This window comes from Stegodyphus dumicola, chromosome 8 (genome assembly GCF_044657685.1).
Source record: "Stegodyphus dumicola isolate Sdum_Otavi_A_Nest chromosome 8, ASM4465768v1".
NCBI classification, from domain to species: domain Eukaryota; kingdom Metazoa; phylum Arthropoda; class Arachnida; order Araneae; family Eresidae; genus Stegodyphus; species Stegodyphus dumicola.
In genome coordinates this window covers 33,392,686-33,410,815 of record NC_140775.1, presented here as the reverse complement: position 1 = coordinate 33,410,815, position 18,130 = coordinate 33,392,686, and the positions used below count along the sequence as shown (strand labels likewise).

The window sequence follows — 18,130 nt, the reverse complement described above, 5'->3', positions numbered from 1 at the left end:
AACTGCCAACCTTTAGTTCATTTAAACGCGAAGAAAACTTCAAATCCTCAGATAGCAAGGTGGAGTGATCTGATCCAGGAATACAATCTTGAAATACAGCACAGACAAGGCAAAAAAATGAGTTACGTAGATGCATTGAGCCGATCGCCAGTTGATTAGCCAGAAGAAACTTTAGACTCTATAATTGAAAACAACTTGGAAGTTTATTTAACGCTAACGATAGATGAACAAATTCTTATGACTCAGCATTCAGATCCAGAATTACGCAAATTAATAGACATTTTAAAGAAAAAGATAAATGATAGAACGAATGCAGAAAAATATGTAACTGAAAATTACGTTTTGAAGAATAATCGATTGTTTCGTAAAGAGAGAAATTGTTATATGTCATACCAAAGTCGATAAGAAAAGGTATTGTAGTAAAATTTCATGACCTTTTGGGATATTTTTCAGCAGATAGAACTGTTGCCAAAATCAAGGAGTCATACTGGTTTAAAGGAATGAAACTATATGTTATGCGTAACATTTCGATGTGTTTCGAATACCTAGTAAATAAAGTGCCTAGTGGTAAGAAACAAGGAGTAATGCATCCAATTAGACCTGGTAGACCTTTTGCAATCATACATGTAGATCAACCTTTTTCAATCATACATATAGATCATTTAGGACCATTCGTAAAATGTTCAAGAGGAAATACAGAATTATTTGTAATAATTGATAATTTTACAAGATTTACACGCTTATATCCTATGAAAAGTACTGCAGCTAAGTATGTGTTAGTTGCATTGAAGAGTTTTGTACATGATTTTGGGTTACCAGAAAAAATTATCAGCGATAGAGGAACATGTTTCACAGCGAAGGAATTTCGAGAGTACTGTCAAAATAATGGAATCAGTCATACGCTCAATTCAACTCAACATCCAAGTGGTAATGGAATTGTGGAAAGAGCAAATCGAACAATTTTTGCTACGATTATATCGAATATGGAAAATCCAAATCAGAGGGATTGGGACAAAAATATTAAGGAATGCGAAAGAAATCTAACCAATATGATAAATAAGACTACAAATAAAACTCCTTTCGAAATGCTTCACGGTTATTCACCAAAATTTAACGACGGATTGATGAGGATGATTATAGATGAAGACGAAGAAGAGAATTGAAGATATACAGATGAAAGCAAATTGTGACAAGAAGAGAAGCAATTCTCTACTATTCGAATGAGGAGAAATAGTAGTTATGAGAAGAGTACCTAAATCAACTGGAGAATCAACCAAAGTACAACCAAAATATCGAGGACCTTTTACCAAGAGATACCTGTAGAGTGACTCGATTAGAAGAGAAGGTGAAAGGACGTTTCTTTAGTACGACAGCTCATGTGATCCAATTAAAGTCATGGCAGTGTCAAGCTGAATCAGAGGAGGACGATGATGAGGGTGATGATATTAGTGTTGCTGGGGGATAACAATAATAATACGTCGCACATTACTAAAACTAGGACACGGAACAAGAACAGAAAAAGGACGGTGAATCTATATGACAGTTATAGACTTTCGAACTATAAATTTTAATACAAGTATTACAGATTTAATTTTTTTTAAGTAAATGTTCCGAGGTCGTAACAAAGTCAGGATGCCAGAATGTAAACGCAATGCATTGATTTTATTTTAAATATATTTTCCCCGAGTGCCAACAAGGGTATTTTGATAGAAGCTGATTTGAACGGTGATGTTTTGAACGGTTTTTGAAGTCGCATAGTAATTTTGTATTTTCAGTTGTAACGTCTCAGTGATATGTAAATAATGCGAGAATAAAATTTATTAATATAAGTGAAGAATATTTCTTGAAAAAAAGTAAGTAAGCTAACATTTTACATTACACGCTGCACAAATTCGTACTTCTTTAGGCTTTTACATTAATCACAATGGTTTTTTATGCTATTTAGCATATTACAACATTTAATATTTGAAGGGCGTATACATACATACATATATATATGATGAAATCAAACTCAGAAGAAATTTTGATGGCGTAAAAGTGTTGATCCATAACGAATAGGAAATTGTAGGCGAAGGCAGATTAAATCTTCGTTTTTTATTTCAGCAAACATGTTGTGGCCACAATCAAGTTGGCACATCAATTGTTCCTATACCGAAAAGTTTACATTTTAGACAAATTGCAGTAAGACGGAAGAAGCAAACAGATTGCAGTCTAGCTAGGCCAAAGAGTAGAAAGCAAGTGTGTTATTTTCAGGGTGAAATCTTAATTCAGACTGAGTAGTTTTGGTTTCCAATGCATTTTGATTGGATAGTTAATATTACTGTAAAAGTACTATTGGCTGCTTGAGTTTTAGTTCCATTTGCATCACCAGAATTATGCAAGAGTTATATGGCATGGATCAATCTAGAAATGACGCAGTGCAGAGAGCGGTTACTATATTTAGAATTGAGAAGGGAAATTTACGTTGCTAATTTAATCTTAATTCTGTATTTTTCTTACATATATATTAAAAAAATAATAATAATAAAAAAGGGGGACGAAGAAGAAGAAAAAATTATGAAAAAAGAAGAGAAAGAGCTTGATTAAATAATATATTAAAAATAAATAACAATATGAATGGTGAGAAAACACACAAATATAAGACTATAAGACGTTGAGAGGTAAGTCCTCAAATAAATTCGCTACAGTTTAGTTGTCAACTAATAGTATCTATAATAAGCCAAGTCATTTGTCTACGATTGTTACATCACTAAGGTTTATCGCAGTTATTGTATAATTTACAGATTCTAGTATTTATTTGCGCATTATAAGTTAAATCTCTATCTATAACTAGCAGCTAGCGAACATTATGCTGTTGTGAGACCGAACGAAAATTATGCTGTTGTGACATCGTATTTCAACTATGTATTTGTTGCAAATATGATGTTGCCAAGATTTCAACATGTTAGTTATTTGAAACCCGGGTTTATATCATTTTCATTGGTTTCGGTTTGGTTTGGTTTATTGAGATTACGGCGAGTACACTGGGGCTATCTGCCTAAAGGTAGATCTCGTATGCACGTTACACATGGAGAAAACCACAAAAACGCCCATGCAGCCAGTCCCGTTTGCGGTATTTGAACCTCGGACCGAACTACCAGTGTTCAGCTACTTTATCGCTCGGCCTCTGGTGGGCCTTCATTTCCATTGTAAATGAGCATGAATAACGCATCAGAAAATCTATAAATGGAGCTAATTACTCGTAATTTGCAATGTGATACAAATCTTTAAGATTAGAAGATACAGATTTTATTAAGTTTTATTCGTACTTCATAACACAAACAAGTAAATAAGCTCAGGTACGCATTTTTGAGCTAAGAATAATTGCTTTATTTGGAAATACATTTATACGAGAGCAGTTTTTTTTCAGAGTTGAAAATTAATAATTAAAGAGCCTAATTGACCGATGAGCATCAACATTCCGCGACGAAGATAATTTCTAGTAATTTCTGTCCGAGGCTACAAACTTTATCAGATTCGAAAAGCTATAGAAATAAAGACGTTTATAATTATTTGCATACAAAAATATCAACTTTTAATTACGCGGAGAAGAAAAATTTAATAAATGAGAGAAAGAGACTAAATTATTACTATTTATTCTCATAATTTGTCCCACTTGGTCAGCTTTCTCTGAAAGCTTATAAAGTTTTCATATATTGTTTATTTTTAGTTTAAATTAAAGCAGTGATTGATAAACACGTTAAAAATATTTGAAAGAAATGTCAGAATAAGAATTTAATATTTAGCCGCCAGTAGAATTCAAAGTGTAACCAACAAATGTGTCTTGCAGGTACCAAACTTCAGATTTCAGATGGAAAATAAATATAAATTTGAATTTTTTTCCCCTTTGCGATGTTATTATTGTCGTTTATGTGTGTTTTGATAAATATTTAGTATGCAAAACCTTAAAATTTATTTAAAATAGTTTTATTTTATTAATAAAATTCTTCATTTTGTTAAAAAATGTATCTGGCCCGTCAGCTGTTTTCACATCGGGCATTTGGTTTGCATGCAGTTGGAAGTTGAAACCACTGATGTACATCAGCGTAATATAAAATACTTTTTTGATAATGTTCTTATTCATACAACATTTTTGGTGTCTTATAATTTGATGCACTTTGGAAAATCACTCATATAAGTAGAAACATTCTTGCGACGCATTTATTTCCAAAAATTCCGGTAATTTCTAATACATTAGAATCTTCTTTTCTTATTCATTTGTTTCGTTCGTTCGTCATTTGTTTCGTTTTCATTCAATTACGTTTGGAGGGTGTGTAGAATATTCTTTTCTCAATCTCTCTTCCTGGTTTTAGCTATTTTTATCTATGAAAGTGAAAGCCATTGTTTACGATTCATTGAGCTACTTGCAAATTATTTATTTTTTATTTATTTAAGCCAATTTTTTTAATTATTCCTCTGTTTCGAATACTTTAACATATTTTGAACATTAAAAAATGTTATCAAAGTATTTCCTAATTTGAAAGACACTTACTTCATTTATTTTATTCTTTCATGCCTACTAGTGGCCGACTAGTAAGATCGGGGAACACTAGAAGTTCTATACAGGTTTAAATCTTAGCAAACAAACTGGTTGCATTGACGTTTTTGGCATATAAATACGGATCAGCGTTTCTTAGGAAGTCCTTTATGAAAATATTCCTTTCCTTATGCAGATAAAGTCCAGGTCCTAGTGTAGATTGCCATAATCCAGTCATTCTTTTGTCTCAATTCAGTATTTATGTAATGTTGTTCTTTATAAGGACAAGCTAGAAATCCGAATAAAAGGGACAATGCAATTTTTGATAACATACTATATTTGGAAATTGATTTAAGATTTTCTGAGATAAAATTTACTTATGATTGAAATTTTATAGAAAGAAAGGTGCTAGGTGTTTTTTACAGTAGCTAGTATTGTTAGGTGGTTTTTACAGTACCTGGACACATCTAGCAGCACTTCTGTTTCTATCTCTGATGATGCGAAATTAATATAACTTTTGAGTTAACTATGTTAAAATGAAGACAGAGACCATTTTTATAAAGTTATAAAATTTTATAAAGTTAATTAAAAAGCTAAACGATTAACCATCCGACTACTATAATGACACGCTCATAAAAATGAGAAACGGTTATTTTATCAGATGAAAAAAAAAATGTACTGGAGAGAGCTGATGAGAATCCATGTTATTAACATAATTCGGAACTTGACATACTTGGAGAAATGTTTCAGTAAACAGGGGTGAAATAAGGATAGGAGAATGTTTTGGATACGATAACAGAACTTTCGTTGTCTTGACCATTATTGTACACGCTCATATATTATCAAACTATACACTCTCAATAATGAATTTAAATTGGGACATTATTAAGCGGCAATAATTGCATGTTTCAAAGAAATAATCATTTATGCCATGCATCTGAATGGACAAAACAGTGGTTTCGGAGATAAGTAATTGATGTCACGGACGGGTTGGTCATCCAGGTTGGCTATGACCTTAAATCGAATGAAAATACCTGGAGGGAAATCGTAAACCTGTTCCATTGCAATAATAAGTAAACAGCAGCGTTTTTCTACAAAGGGTTTTTCAAATAGCGATCTGTTGCTGCTGACAAAAGAGATATTAAATGTATACAAATTTGATTATTAATGCCAAACAGAATTTGTTTATTAATTTCAATAAAAGTAATAATAATCAATAAATCTTAAATGATGATATATTATATATCAAAAATGTACACTGCGAAAAAAAAACACAAAACAGAAAATAAGATTAATACAAAAAAATCCGAAAGGTTTCAGATTTTAAATTACGTCCAAAGGGGCGTTTTTTTAACATTTTGTATGCTACCTTTATTTATTAGATATCACGTTCTTCGCACTTAACCACATAAAATTCAGTTCAACAGCAATATCACAAAATAATTTTTTAATGAACATATCTTTAGAATTTCTGATACAGAGACTCGCGCGCTGTAGATAAAAATGTTTTTTCTGTACAACGTTGCCATTGCTCGCTTAGAAAACATTGAGTTTGTTAATCGAAAATTCGTTAAAGCTTTACGAAATATGAAATCGATAATAAAACAAATTCCAAATTTCAAATTTGGTCTTCCACATGCCCATATTCGCAGGATAATTACGTCATTCAAAATTGGATGGCTCTAGGTACCATTGCTTTATAACAATGCGAGAAACTTACATACATTTATGCAGATTCTCTATTATTTAATTTCTTCAAATATAATCCAGGGCAATAAAATTTGGCGGCAAGTGAAACGGACATTTATAAAGAACCAACGCGAAATGCCAAAAAGAAAATTATACTCCTTCAGGACAAATTGCTCCATTCGGACTAAAAAAATAAATAAATAAAAATAAAAAATGGGACAGTATTATATCTCCCATTCTACTGGGCCGATTGACGAAATTCAAATTGCGTTTTTCATGTCTCGAAAGCCCGACTTACGATATGCATTAGATTTATATCTAGCATTGTTCTAATATAGGTATTTTGACGTAAAATCGGGCTTTTTCTGAAATGACATGCCAATTTGTTTTCCATATTTGAATTCTACGACACAAATTACGCCAAATTACCAAGTTTTGTAAAAATCGCACGAGTAGTTTTTAAAAAATTAGCTCTCAAAATTTTAGCTCCTCAATATTAATTGAATTTGGCATATATTTATTAATCTCTCTTTCTTTTATTAAACTTATTTGATTCTTCCTTTCCTATTTCGAAGTTCAGGTTCATTCCAAATAAAATTCACCCATTTTTTTATGATTTATTAACATACTTTCTTCGTACGTACTTTTACATACTTTACTTCGTGCATATTCATAGTTTTATCAGAACTATGAATATGTACGAAATCTGTAGTCACAGTAAATTTGTTTAATTTCATGAAGAATTTTAATTACTAGTTCAATGCGTTGCAAGTGCAATATATATAAAAATTTCAACGTTTGTTCAGTCAATCAGCAGATCACATTCAAATGAATATCTAGCATATATTGGCTGCCACGAATAAACGGTAAATTAGTTAAATAATTAGTTTAATTGCAATTTCAAAATTTAAAATACAGCCTAGCATCTCATAAAGTTTAGCATTTAAATTTCAATATTATAACAAAAACAATTCAAAAAATTTAAAAGTTGCAATTTAATATTCGTATACTGATTTAAAAAACTTAAGCAAATTTGAATTAAACAATTAAAATTAATCTACTAATTCAAGAATTAATCCTCAACAATACAAGATGGAAACATAAATTCAGATATTTAAAAAGAGTTGTTAAACATAGCAATAAAAAAAAAAAACGCAGGACAAAAAAACTCGCAATATTAATTCATCATACACTGTCGCTACGTGGAGACTTAGCTCTTATTTAATAGCGAACATTTTTTTTTTTCAAGACATAATTAAGCGTTTATTTCACATGTGTACAAAGCTTGAAGCAAATATTTCCCACACGTGGCACTACTTTTATTTTTGCAGGACATGGAATCCACTTACTGAAAATGATTAAAAAAGAAAAACTCTTAGAGGTGTTTAGAAATATTTTAAAGGGAAAGCGTGATTCAAAGGAAAAATCTGAGAAGTTATGGTTTAAAAAGAAGGAAGTACTATTTTATTATACGGCAATACGTATACAGAAAAAGGAATTATATTATTATTTCCAGTTGTCTTACATTTCGTTAAACAAAGTGATATTCGTCAAACGGTAGGGGGAAGTAAATAGGCACTATGTTCTTTGAGGAAGAACTCAAAATTAGATCATTCATATTGTTCATTGCTTTAAAACATATAGCATATGCATTTATTGTAATATGTATATTCCAAAATATAGTGTTACATAAACTTTTACTCAACAGTGCTTTCTTGCTACATGACGCTAACTTTAGTTGTTACAAATGTCTTCTATGTCCCCGTCTCTAATACGGGTAAAAAGATATATACTCTCCGAAGTGTTCCATGTCAACTAGTTCAAATAAACGAATTTGTACTATAGTAAAGAACGAAATTATAGCACCTACTACTCTTATTAACTGCTACTGGAATAAAAGTAATGGCTTCCTGCAAGATAGCCTTGGAAACTTTCGAATACAGTGATAATATACATGGTAAATTCTATGATTATATATACCCAAAATAAGTAAATTGACTTAAATCACTTACCCACAGCGCTGATGACGGAGATTAATCCGGCGATGACGGTAATAGCAACCACCATTCCCATCTTTCGCCGTCAATAAATTTGCAGATTTAAATGTTTGTATGAAGACCCCAACCAACTTTACTTCTAAACGAAGCTCGCAAGCTGCCCTTCAGTATTGGCGCATGGGGGCTCATTGAATCCACTTCCAATATGACCTCTGAACTCCACTCCACTGATAACCACAGTTTAGATAAACTGAGATTTTTATTTTTTCCCATCTTCAAGGGAAAGGAAATGGGACAGATTTTTATTTGTTTATTTTTGTAGTTCCTTCTTTTCAACCGGAGTCTCAGCCAAAACATACTCGACAAGGAAGATTAGACCTTAAAAAAGCGCAGTACTTTTTTTTTTTTTTTTTTTTTTTTTACTCTTATCAGATGCTTGTTGTCATAGGTGCAAGAAATCGACAGAAGTATTCATTTTCAGTTAGCTTGAAGTTTCTGTCAAGGGCATAACCAGTATCAGCGGGATTCTCAGAAACATCGATGGTATCCGAGAAATATCTGTATTATTAAAACAAGATCATGGCAGAACGATGGACAGTATATCTGAAGGAAATAAAGGAAAATATAAATCAAAACCAATTTTAAATTAGAAGTATTCATAATACGAAATTTGGTGTTGCTTAACATTCATGCAATAAACTTCAACAAAGACTCCCTTTACTACACGAAAAATAAATACTCAATAAAATTTCTGCGTAACTGGTTCGATTTCACATAGAATAACCTTGATAGCAATCAAACTGACTGCTAATAAAATTTGCATTTTTAGATCTCCCAAAACATTTTAGTTTCTTGAGTGAAATTGTGTGACTTTCCTAAAACTACTCACACAAGCGGCATATACAGTTTTAAAAACAACATAGTTCAGATTCAAGTTGTTCCGAATTTTAAACAAAATATATTTATTCATCGTAAATAAGCTTTATAACAATGAAAGAAAATAAATGGTACTTAAATAAATCCTTTTTCCAAACAACTGATATTACCACACTTCACAGAAATATGCAACGCATTAAACTGAGTTATAACAAATGTGTAAAAGCTTCTTTTGCCCAAATAAATCCTACACAAAAGAAAACATTTACCTCATCATATGTTTGCTAAGGAAATGTATCTGATATTTACAAATCACATTTAAAAAAACAAGCTTAGTTGGAATGAAGCTCTCCAGAAGAGAAGTATAAAAACAAAAGGGAAAGAAACTTGTTCAAGTTGAATTTCACTTCTTAAGTGTTATAAAATATTGTATTATAATGTATATCATACTGTAATAACACAAGCCTTTCTTGTATATTGTAATGGCACGATACAATATTGACCATATGTCAAAGAATGTTAAACAAACGTACCTTTTACTTGATCATTCTTATATTCAAAAGAAGTAAACTGCGCATGTGAAATGATTTCCAGAAATAACAGTATTATAAAATAGTAAAAAATGTACTGTAATGCTCAGATGAATGGTAAAATATTTCCAATAAAACCATCTTCTAAACGTCGACTGATCAAGTATTTTACAATAATTTTGTTCTAGCTGCAATAAATGGAAGATATTTATATGAAAGCTATTTACTGTGGAATTACTACAGTAAGATGAACGGAAAGCTCTCTAGGGCAACATAAAAAGGGGTTTAGAAAATAAATTAAGGGAATCTGTTTCTGAAATAGAAGTGTGAAGAGAACTAAAACACTCAAAATAAATTGAAAATGCAATTAGTTCAATGTGTAAAAAATTATTAAAATATAGTAGGTGTATGTAACGTGTGTAAAGCACCTTCATACAGAAAATATGTCATGTTACTAGACATTGTAATGAGGCAGAATTGGGGAATAACTGACACATTTCGAATTTTAAATTCGTTATCACGCAATGATTATATTTACTGACTCTAATTTTGAAGTCCTAGAAACACTACTCTAAAATAAAAATGTATGTTAATGTTTTCCGATTCTTTGCTCTGAAGCAGTTCTTTCACTGATCTAGAGTAGTTTATTGTCGTTTATTAGAAACATCATTTTATTAAAACAGTAAGAAATTTAAAAACAGACGTAAAAATGCGTATCCATCAGTATGAAAATTGCATTATATCGGTAAGTAATGCGGAAATTCATATTTTTTTTTATCAAAAGCATATGTTTTTGTAGTGTTTTTTATTAAGAAAAGCTTATATATTCTATATTTTCCCTGTTTATTTACATCGTAATAAAATATTTAAAATAATTAATTATGTTTTTAATTATTTATTAAGTTCTTTCTCACCTATATAAATATTTAAATTTTTACATGCACACATCTAGATATAAATTAAGAAAATTTTAAACTAAATTGCTAAAATAGTTAATAAAGCAACATCTCATAATTGGATATATCATTTTGACAGCTTAGTATTAGATTAAAAATAATTAGAAAGAACATTAGCACTTTTAAAGCAGGTACATCATGTATCTTTACAGTATCAAAGTTATGACAAAAAAGTAACACATTTTGAACGACATACTTATTTCTAACGGTTATAGATATTGCTACGAATTTTGTATATATGTAAATAATTTTGTGAAATTGTAGTATCTTTTGTATAATGTAATATGAAAAGTCTGAAGAGACGGAGCGCTGCCGTTAAAATAAGATTGCATGGGTAAGTTTATTTAGCATTGAGGTAAGCGCTTATCTTGCTAAATTGGCTAGATATCGCTAAGCTGGCGATGATTTTGGCGACTAATTTTCGTCTTCGAATTTGGAGATAAATTGTCATAATTCACCACATTTGATGAACATGTAGCTACCGTGGTTGTGTGCAGTATCGTAAGAAGTTTGAGAAGAAGTTTGAGTTCTAAAAGCCAGATGCCTTCACCAGGAGTAAAGAAGACTTTCCGGAACTCGGAAATCCAGAAAAGAAGGAAGCCAGCGAACTTGAACGCAGTACAGCGAGAAAGTGAGACAGAAAAGATTAGCTGTTCCTAAAGAAGCTACTGAAGCTTTAGTGTGGCTTGAAGACGAAAAAATTCGATATTTCCTCAGCAGCGTAATCGAGCATATTGACAAAATCAGAAATGTTAAAAGCACTGCAGAGAAATTTTCGGTCGGTTTTAAAGCAGCCATGTGCATCCTGAAATTTGCAGAAACGGAGGATTAATTGAGTTTCCCTCTTTAAATATTGGTACTCAAGGACTAAAGTCATTAAAAAACAAATTTTTTTTTTTCTACTTTCTCACAATTCCACCTTTTCAAGCTGCCTCTTGCGGGGTCAATTCATGCGAGGGTGACTTCCCATGTGACTGGCCTCGGCAATTCAACGCTGACTGGGTTTTTAGTGAAGACTTTGCAGATGCTGAGAGGACTTTTCACGTTCGACCTGCATGAATTAGCCACCTACGACCCTTTTTCTCGCCTGCGGGCGGCGGTGCTCATGCATCCGTTTATTTCAAAAATTAACTGTGATTTGCCAAAGCCTCACCTGATCTAATGGATAAAACTCTGTGTAGTTAGTGCCGTTTCTTAAGGGTTAGGTTATCTAATTACGGCAAAGCCTCGAGGGCTATCTGCCTAAAAGAAGGGATGCCTTCGTGGAGGACTTTCTAAGGGAAACTGGCTCGTATACACGTTACACATGGAGAAAACCACGAAAACACCCATGCAGCCAGCCCGTTCGCGGGATTCGAACCTCGGACCGAACTACCAGTGTTCAGCGACTTACCAGTGTACCAGTGTACACTCGGCCGCTGGTGGGCCCCGTTTCTTAAGGGATGATTCTGATTCTGACTTGACGAACATTTGGCGAGATTTTTGGTCTGGTTCCTGCATAACTGTAATCGGTACTGTAATTGATCCCTATATGTAATTGTAGCCGTATCCGAACCCTAAATATAACTTTAACAGTATATGCCTTTCAGGAAATTCGAAAAATTGAATGGTACTAGAGATTTCTCGGCGGCCGGGGTAAAACTGTATCAGCCCGCATCAGTTCTCCGTTTTTAGCTCAGACTTGACTTCGGAGTACTGAGAATATTATGAGCTTCGCCTTTGAGATGCGCTTTGCATTGCGTTTGTGTGTAACGATCTTAGTTATTTGAAGAGTAACTACAGATTGTACTCTGTGATAATGAAAAGAACTATGCGAGTGTTTTTGTGGAAAGTTCCAGACCTGTAAAGTGTTTATTTTGGTAAAATAATTTTTATCAGGTTCTCATCGATTCTGTGTGCAATTAATCTATTACGAGCCCGTATACAAGCAACAATATATTGAGCTTAAAAATATTTACATTTTTGGCATATTTTAACAATCAGAATATGATTGAATATATTTATAACTAACGGTGTTTTGTATACTTATTTCATTATCCCTGATATTGTATTTGTTCTTTTATTTTATAAACCGGATATTAATATATTTTAAGCAAAATGAAAATAAAATACCTTCTTCGTTATTAACATAAAACTGTACTACACACTGCGGGCATATTATAGATAAACTGATCACTATATTTAGCTGACTTTTCCCTCTTCAAGATTGGAAAATAATGTATAATTAAAATGACCTACTTTAAAAGTAATCATATTATACTTTTCTAAAAAAATCATATTTTTTATTTTTGAGCCCTGAAATCGATTATTTTGTAACACAAAATTAAATGTAACTTTTAAGCGAGTGTAAGTAATGTAAGCGAGTGTAAGTAATGTAGCGAGTGTAAGCGAGTGTAAAGTTTTAAGCGAGTGTAAGTTCTATACTCATATAAAATTTACATTATTACTGAAAATTTCTCAGAATTCTGACTAATAGTGCATATATGTTATTTTTCTAATATTAATAAAGAAATTTAAAAATTATATTTATGAGTTAAAATTTGTAAGCCAGCTATGTCTATGTCATAACACAATTAAGAGGCAATCGGCCTAGTGCGGCCTTTACCAATATATTATAAGTAGGGTGTCTTTAATGATGAGTTGAATCCAGTAAGAAGTAAGATGGAACGTACTTCTTGCACCTAGTGCAGAGTCTCTAGAAGAGAAGTAAACGTAGCTCCAAGATGTGAGGATCTGCAACTTGAAGAATTTCTGCCGCTCGGCTATGCTTGTCTTGAGAGAAGCGGCGAATTAATCTTTATCTGCAAAGTTCAGAATCATCTCAATGGCTTGAAAAGCTAGGCAAAGTTTCTGCATATTTGATTTAGCTGATTTAATTCTCTGAACTATTGTGGTTATTGATTTCATGAGAAAAAGGGTTTTCTGATCTTTGAAAATATTAATGATTTCTGCTAAATTTTCCTGCGGGTTTTTCTGCTTAACTTTGTCACTGTAAAGGTTTTTAGGCATTTCTTGATTAGTTTGGCCTGAAGCTTGAATAAATTCGGGGAAGTCATCTTTAGTGGGAATTTCTTGTGATTTTTCTATCTTCTGTAAATGATTGAATCTTTTTCTGTATACCTTACAACCACGATAAGAAGAAACGTGATTTTCGTGACAGTAAATGCAAGTTGGTTTTTCATCTGGTTTTAATTTACATGTATTAGATCTGTGATTTTGTCCGCACTTACAGCACCTGACCTTTTTAAAGCAGTTATTTTGGGAGTGCCCGAACTTCTGACAATTGAAACATTCAATTGGGCGTTTTCTGGGCTGATATTTTTCTATTGTGATATTGAATCCGAACATAGTTTAATTGATGAATTTTCTCTCCTGCAGAATTTCTTTTTAGTTCAAGGGAAAATATAGGTAAATGGATAATTTGGTCTTCTGCTTTCTTCGTGAATTGCTTTACTTTAATTATAGGGAAGCTTCTGCGTTCTAAGTCTGCATGAATTGCTTGCTCTGTGTAGGATCTTGGGATATTCTTAAGTATAACTTTAATTGAAGAGGCTGAGGAAATTTGGTACGTATGAAAACTAATCTGTGCTTTCTTGAATTTATCAACTGTAGCTTTATAATCGGCTTCGGTGGTAGTGTAAAGGAAAATCTGTCTGGCTTTGATTGCAACTCCAAATTCGTTTTTATATATCTCTCTGAGCATTTTGTCAATTTCAGGCCAATCAACATCGTTTTCTGGAATGACAAATGGGGAAATTTTCGTTTTATTTTCTGCTTTATTCTGTGTTGTAGTCATCTGCGTTTCATCTGTAACTTCCATATTTTCGTTAAGAGTTTCAAATCTGTTATTTTGCGGAATAGCTGCTGGTGGGATAGACTCGGAATTTTTCGCGGTTTTCTTTGGAGTTTGCCAATCCTTCTGATTTCTTGTTTTTATCGTCTGTTTTAAAATTTGCGAGCTTCGGAGTGTTCTGAATGCTTGCTAAAATGAACTGATTTTGTTGAATTTCTTCTTGTAACTTTGAACGCATTTCTATCGCTGGTGGGGAGGTTAATGTCTTCATAGACTCAATACAGTTTAATTTATCGGCGATTTCGTTTTCTAATTTGAGTGAGAGATCTTTTGGGTTAGTCGGAAGCTGAGTATTAAAATATTCTTGCGAGATAGCTTCTGTTAAATTAGGAAAAACTTTTCTGTGTTTGTTAACAACTGCTTCAAAATTTGAAGGGGAGGGTTTGAATTTCTTAGTATTATCAGCTATTTTCTTAGGACTTCCTGCGGTTTTCTTTTCTCTGAGATTTACTTTTCTTAGTAGAAATTAGTATACTTTGAAGCGCCGGGTCATCTGAAGCAATTACAGGCATCTCTTTGGATGTAGTCGATTTTCTTGAGTAATATAATATAATATGAGTAATATAATAGTCGAATAAGTAGAATCATTATCGCTATCATAATCGCTGAAAGTAGCATGCCAAGGAATTTTGCCTCTATCTGGTGGTTCGCTATTACTGCCCATATCGAGGAGAACAAGCAAAAATAATATTTACTAAAAATCAAGAACAGTCGTCGTCGCAAGACAGAAACTTACATCTCATCCTTCATATCATAAGTCAGAATGCACAAAAAGTCGTAATATTATTAATCACTCAGAATGCACAAAATTTATCATTTAAAGAATTATCTGCATATTATAACTCAGAATGCACAAAATTTATGATTGTAAGCCAGCATAATCAATCTGTCTTATATATAAGGGGCTTAAGTGTTTGTCGCCGATAGTTTATTGTTGCCACTTGGAGAAATGAGGGCGGAAAGTATCGTTTTCGCAGTTTTTAATTAATATCTGGGCCGATTAAAGTCGTACGAAGATGAGAACGGTATCGATGGATTCGGAGAACGTTTTGGAATCCGAGGATACCCGAGGATTTCAATTCGGCGCCGTTCCGTAGATATTCGAGAAAAAAGAATTTGGCACCTAGCCAAATCCCTCTACTAGGGAAAACCCAAGAAAGGAAGTGGAAAACGTAGGGAAAAGTTAGCATTTAATTAATATCTCGGCTAACTGACGTTCCACGAAGACGCGAATGGTCAAAATGGCGTGCCACGGACCTGCGGAATCCAACGATGTGCTTCGCTAAGCCCGGGACCCAGCCGTTTCGGAGGGTTATCTATCTATCTATCTATCTATCTATCTATATATATATATATATATATACATATATATAATGTTGTATCATCTTATATGCGGCTTAAGTGTCTGTTTGCCGCCGATAGTTTATGGTTTCTTGCGTAACTGTACTAGCCAATAGGGTGAAGTTGCCACGGCACAGGATTGCAATTGAGACGTAGACAATTTCCTGTAAAACTTGCCCTTGCTATGACCATCAATAAGTCTCAGGGCCAAACGTTTAAGCTTGTTGGCATTTTTTTACCTGAATTTCGACACGGTCAACTTTATGTTGCCTGTTCTTGAGTTCGTGAAAGAACGGACGTAAAATTAAAAATTATTGATGGTCTTCTGCAAGGCGAGCTTAAAAAAGGTGGAAAGATCTGCACAAGGAATGTTGTGCACAAAGAGATCTTTACCATGTGAAATAACCTTTTATTGTTTAAATCCCTTTCTTTATTGAGCTAGCGGTGGCTCTTTAGTAATGTACCGCCAATGATTTCCTTCATTGCACTCTATTTTAAGCAATTAAGCAAATAGAAGAGGGAAACCCTGTGGGACAGTAAGCAAAGGGGCGTCCTCTACGCCTGTCCTGGGTAATTCAGTTTGAATTAGCAGACACTTTTGCACAATTTTAATTGCAGTTTATAATATCTAGAACAGCGGTCATTTCGTATGACCGCTGGGCTTTCTAGTATATATATATATATATATATATATAAGCGGCTTAAGTGTTTGCCGCCGATGGTTTCTTGGTTGCTTGCGTAACTGTAAATTGTTTTATTCTCTGTGCAGTGCAGCGCGTGACTAATATTATAAGAAAGCTAAGCCGGAAAAATTAAAAATACAAGAGCACGTGCATTTAACATTTAATAATTAAATTTAAAATCTGTTTGTCGCCGATAGTTTATTGGTTGCTTGCGTAACTGTAAATTGTTTTATTCCTCGTGCAGTGCAGCGCGTGACGAATATTATGAGAAAGCTAAGCCGGAAAAATTAAAAATACAAGAGCACGTGCATTTAACATTTAATAAATAAATTTAACATCTATATATAATAGAAATCAGAAATATGCAACCGGCAAAAACCGGCAACGATGAAAAACAAATAAAATGAAATAAATATGCATTTCACATGACAGCACCACAAAAAAACCGTAGCTGTTCTACTGTTGCACCATTACAGCACAAGGAAGTAAGCGCTTATTGATTATGATTGTTATGTTTTTCTAATATCTGATTGCCGTTCGTTTTTCATGTGGGAAAAGTTTGTATCCGCTTTTTTTATCATTTTAAGATCTGGTGTTTTGAATAATGTTGATGAATTAGACAGAACTTAGCATTTTATTGTCACATGTAAAATAATGCATGGATGCAAAAAATATATAATTTATTGCTGTAATAATGAGTAACCTTGATGTCAGAAGGCAATATTTTCTCCCCATTGCCTCAAGATCATATGATCTAGAGAAATCCTAGCATTTGTAAAGACCTGTAATATGCATCAAGCATTTCGTAGCATTTTATAACAAATCTATATACGACATTATGTATATCAAAGATACAAATCTTTGATCTACTTAATTTACTTGATTGTAATTAGAAACGTTTAGTTCTTAGTGCAAGACATCCTATTTTATTAGCATATACTATTTATGCTATTTTTATGACTGCAATGCGAATTGAATTTTTTTAAATATTTTTACAAGTATTGGAGGAATCTGTTACGATGTCAGGGTGAATTTCATGATTGTAATGCAAAATGAAATTCGTTTGTAATTTTATTATTTATTACCCTCGTATTTGGAAACATGAATAAATATGCATTATTGTGTAAATATATTAATGTTATACAGAGAATAAATGTAAAAACCGTAAGCAATTGTGTGTAATGTCTTAAGTATGAAAAAAAAAAAACATTATTTCATTATTAATAACATTATTTAACTTGAAGAAATTGATTTAGTGGACAAAAACGTCTTTTTAAAAGTATTAGTAATTCTGTGTACAGGTCTGGCTCAGAATGACACTCATGCAAAATTGCTTCATATTAATTGACATTTATTCCATGTCTTCAGTTCCCCCCCCCTTTTCTGCATGAAGGTTGTATGTAGTATATGAGTTTCTAGTGTACATGATTACAGTCAGATGGTTTCATTCACCTTTTAGATGATTTTATAAAAGAAAATTGTTAGGGGGAACTGGATAGTTCTTTTTACTGTATAATAATTTTTTTGATTGTGAAAGAATTATTGATGAAGAAACATTATAAAAGAAATAAGCGCATTAAATAATTAAAATGAAGATTTATTATATGAGGAAATGTTTAATTTTTCGAAAAATTAATATTTATTGAAGAAGAAGACTAAGTATACTGCAAAGAGTATAGTTAAAGCATG

General features: G+C 32.5%; 2 protein-coding genes across 7 annotated transcripts in view; one reads left to right on the top strand and one right to left on the bottom strand.

Moving 5' to 3' along the window:
* Nucleotides 1-8,391, bottom strand: part of LOC118183484 (uncharacterized) — a 201,543-nt gene extending 193,152 nt beyond the window's left edge. For 3 of the 5 annotated variants that reach the window (XM_085821725.1, XM_085821727.1, XM_085821729.1), the window contains exon 1: nt 8,218-8,390. In XM_085821725.1, the coding sequence (XP_085677851.1) occupies nt 8,218-8,278 (61 nt within the window). In that variant the 5' untranslated portion in view covers nt 8,279-8,390. Of the gene's footprint in view, nt 1-8,217 lie in introns of all 5 variants that reach the window. The other 2 variants (XM_085821728.1, XM_085821726.1) reach the window with 2 other exon arrangements.
* An 8,378-nt stretch (nt 8,392-16,769) lies between these two features.
* The window catches only part of LOC118191324 (uncharacterized), a 90,250-nt gene continuing 88,889 nt past the window's right edge, over nt 16,770-18,130 (top strand). The window contains exon 1 of one of the 2 annotated variants that reach the window (XM_085821724.1): nt 16,770-16,926. Coding sequence is in view for 1 of the 2 variants with exons in the window: in XM_085821722.1 (XP_085677848.1) it covers nt 16,988-16,998 (11 nt within the window). In the remaining variant the exon portion in view is untranslated. Of the gene's footprint in view, nt 16,999-18,130 lie in introns of both variants that reach the window. The other variant, XM_085821722.1, reaches the window with a different exon arrangement.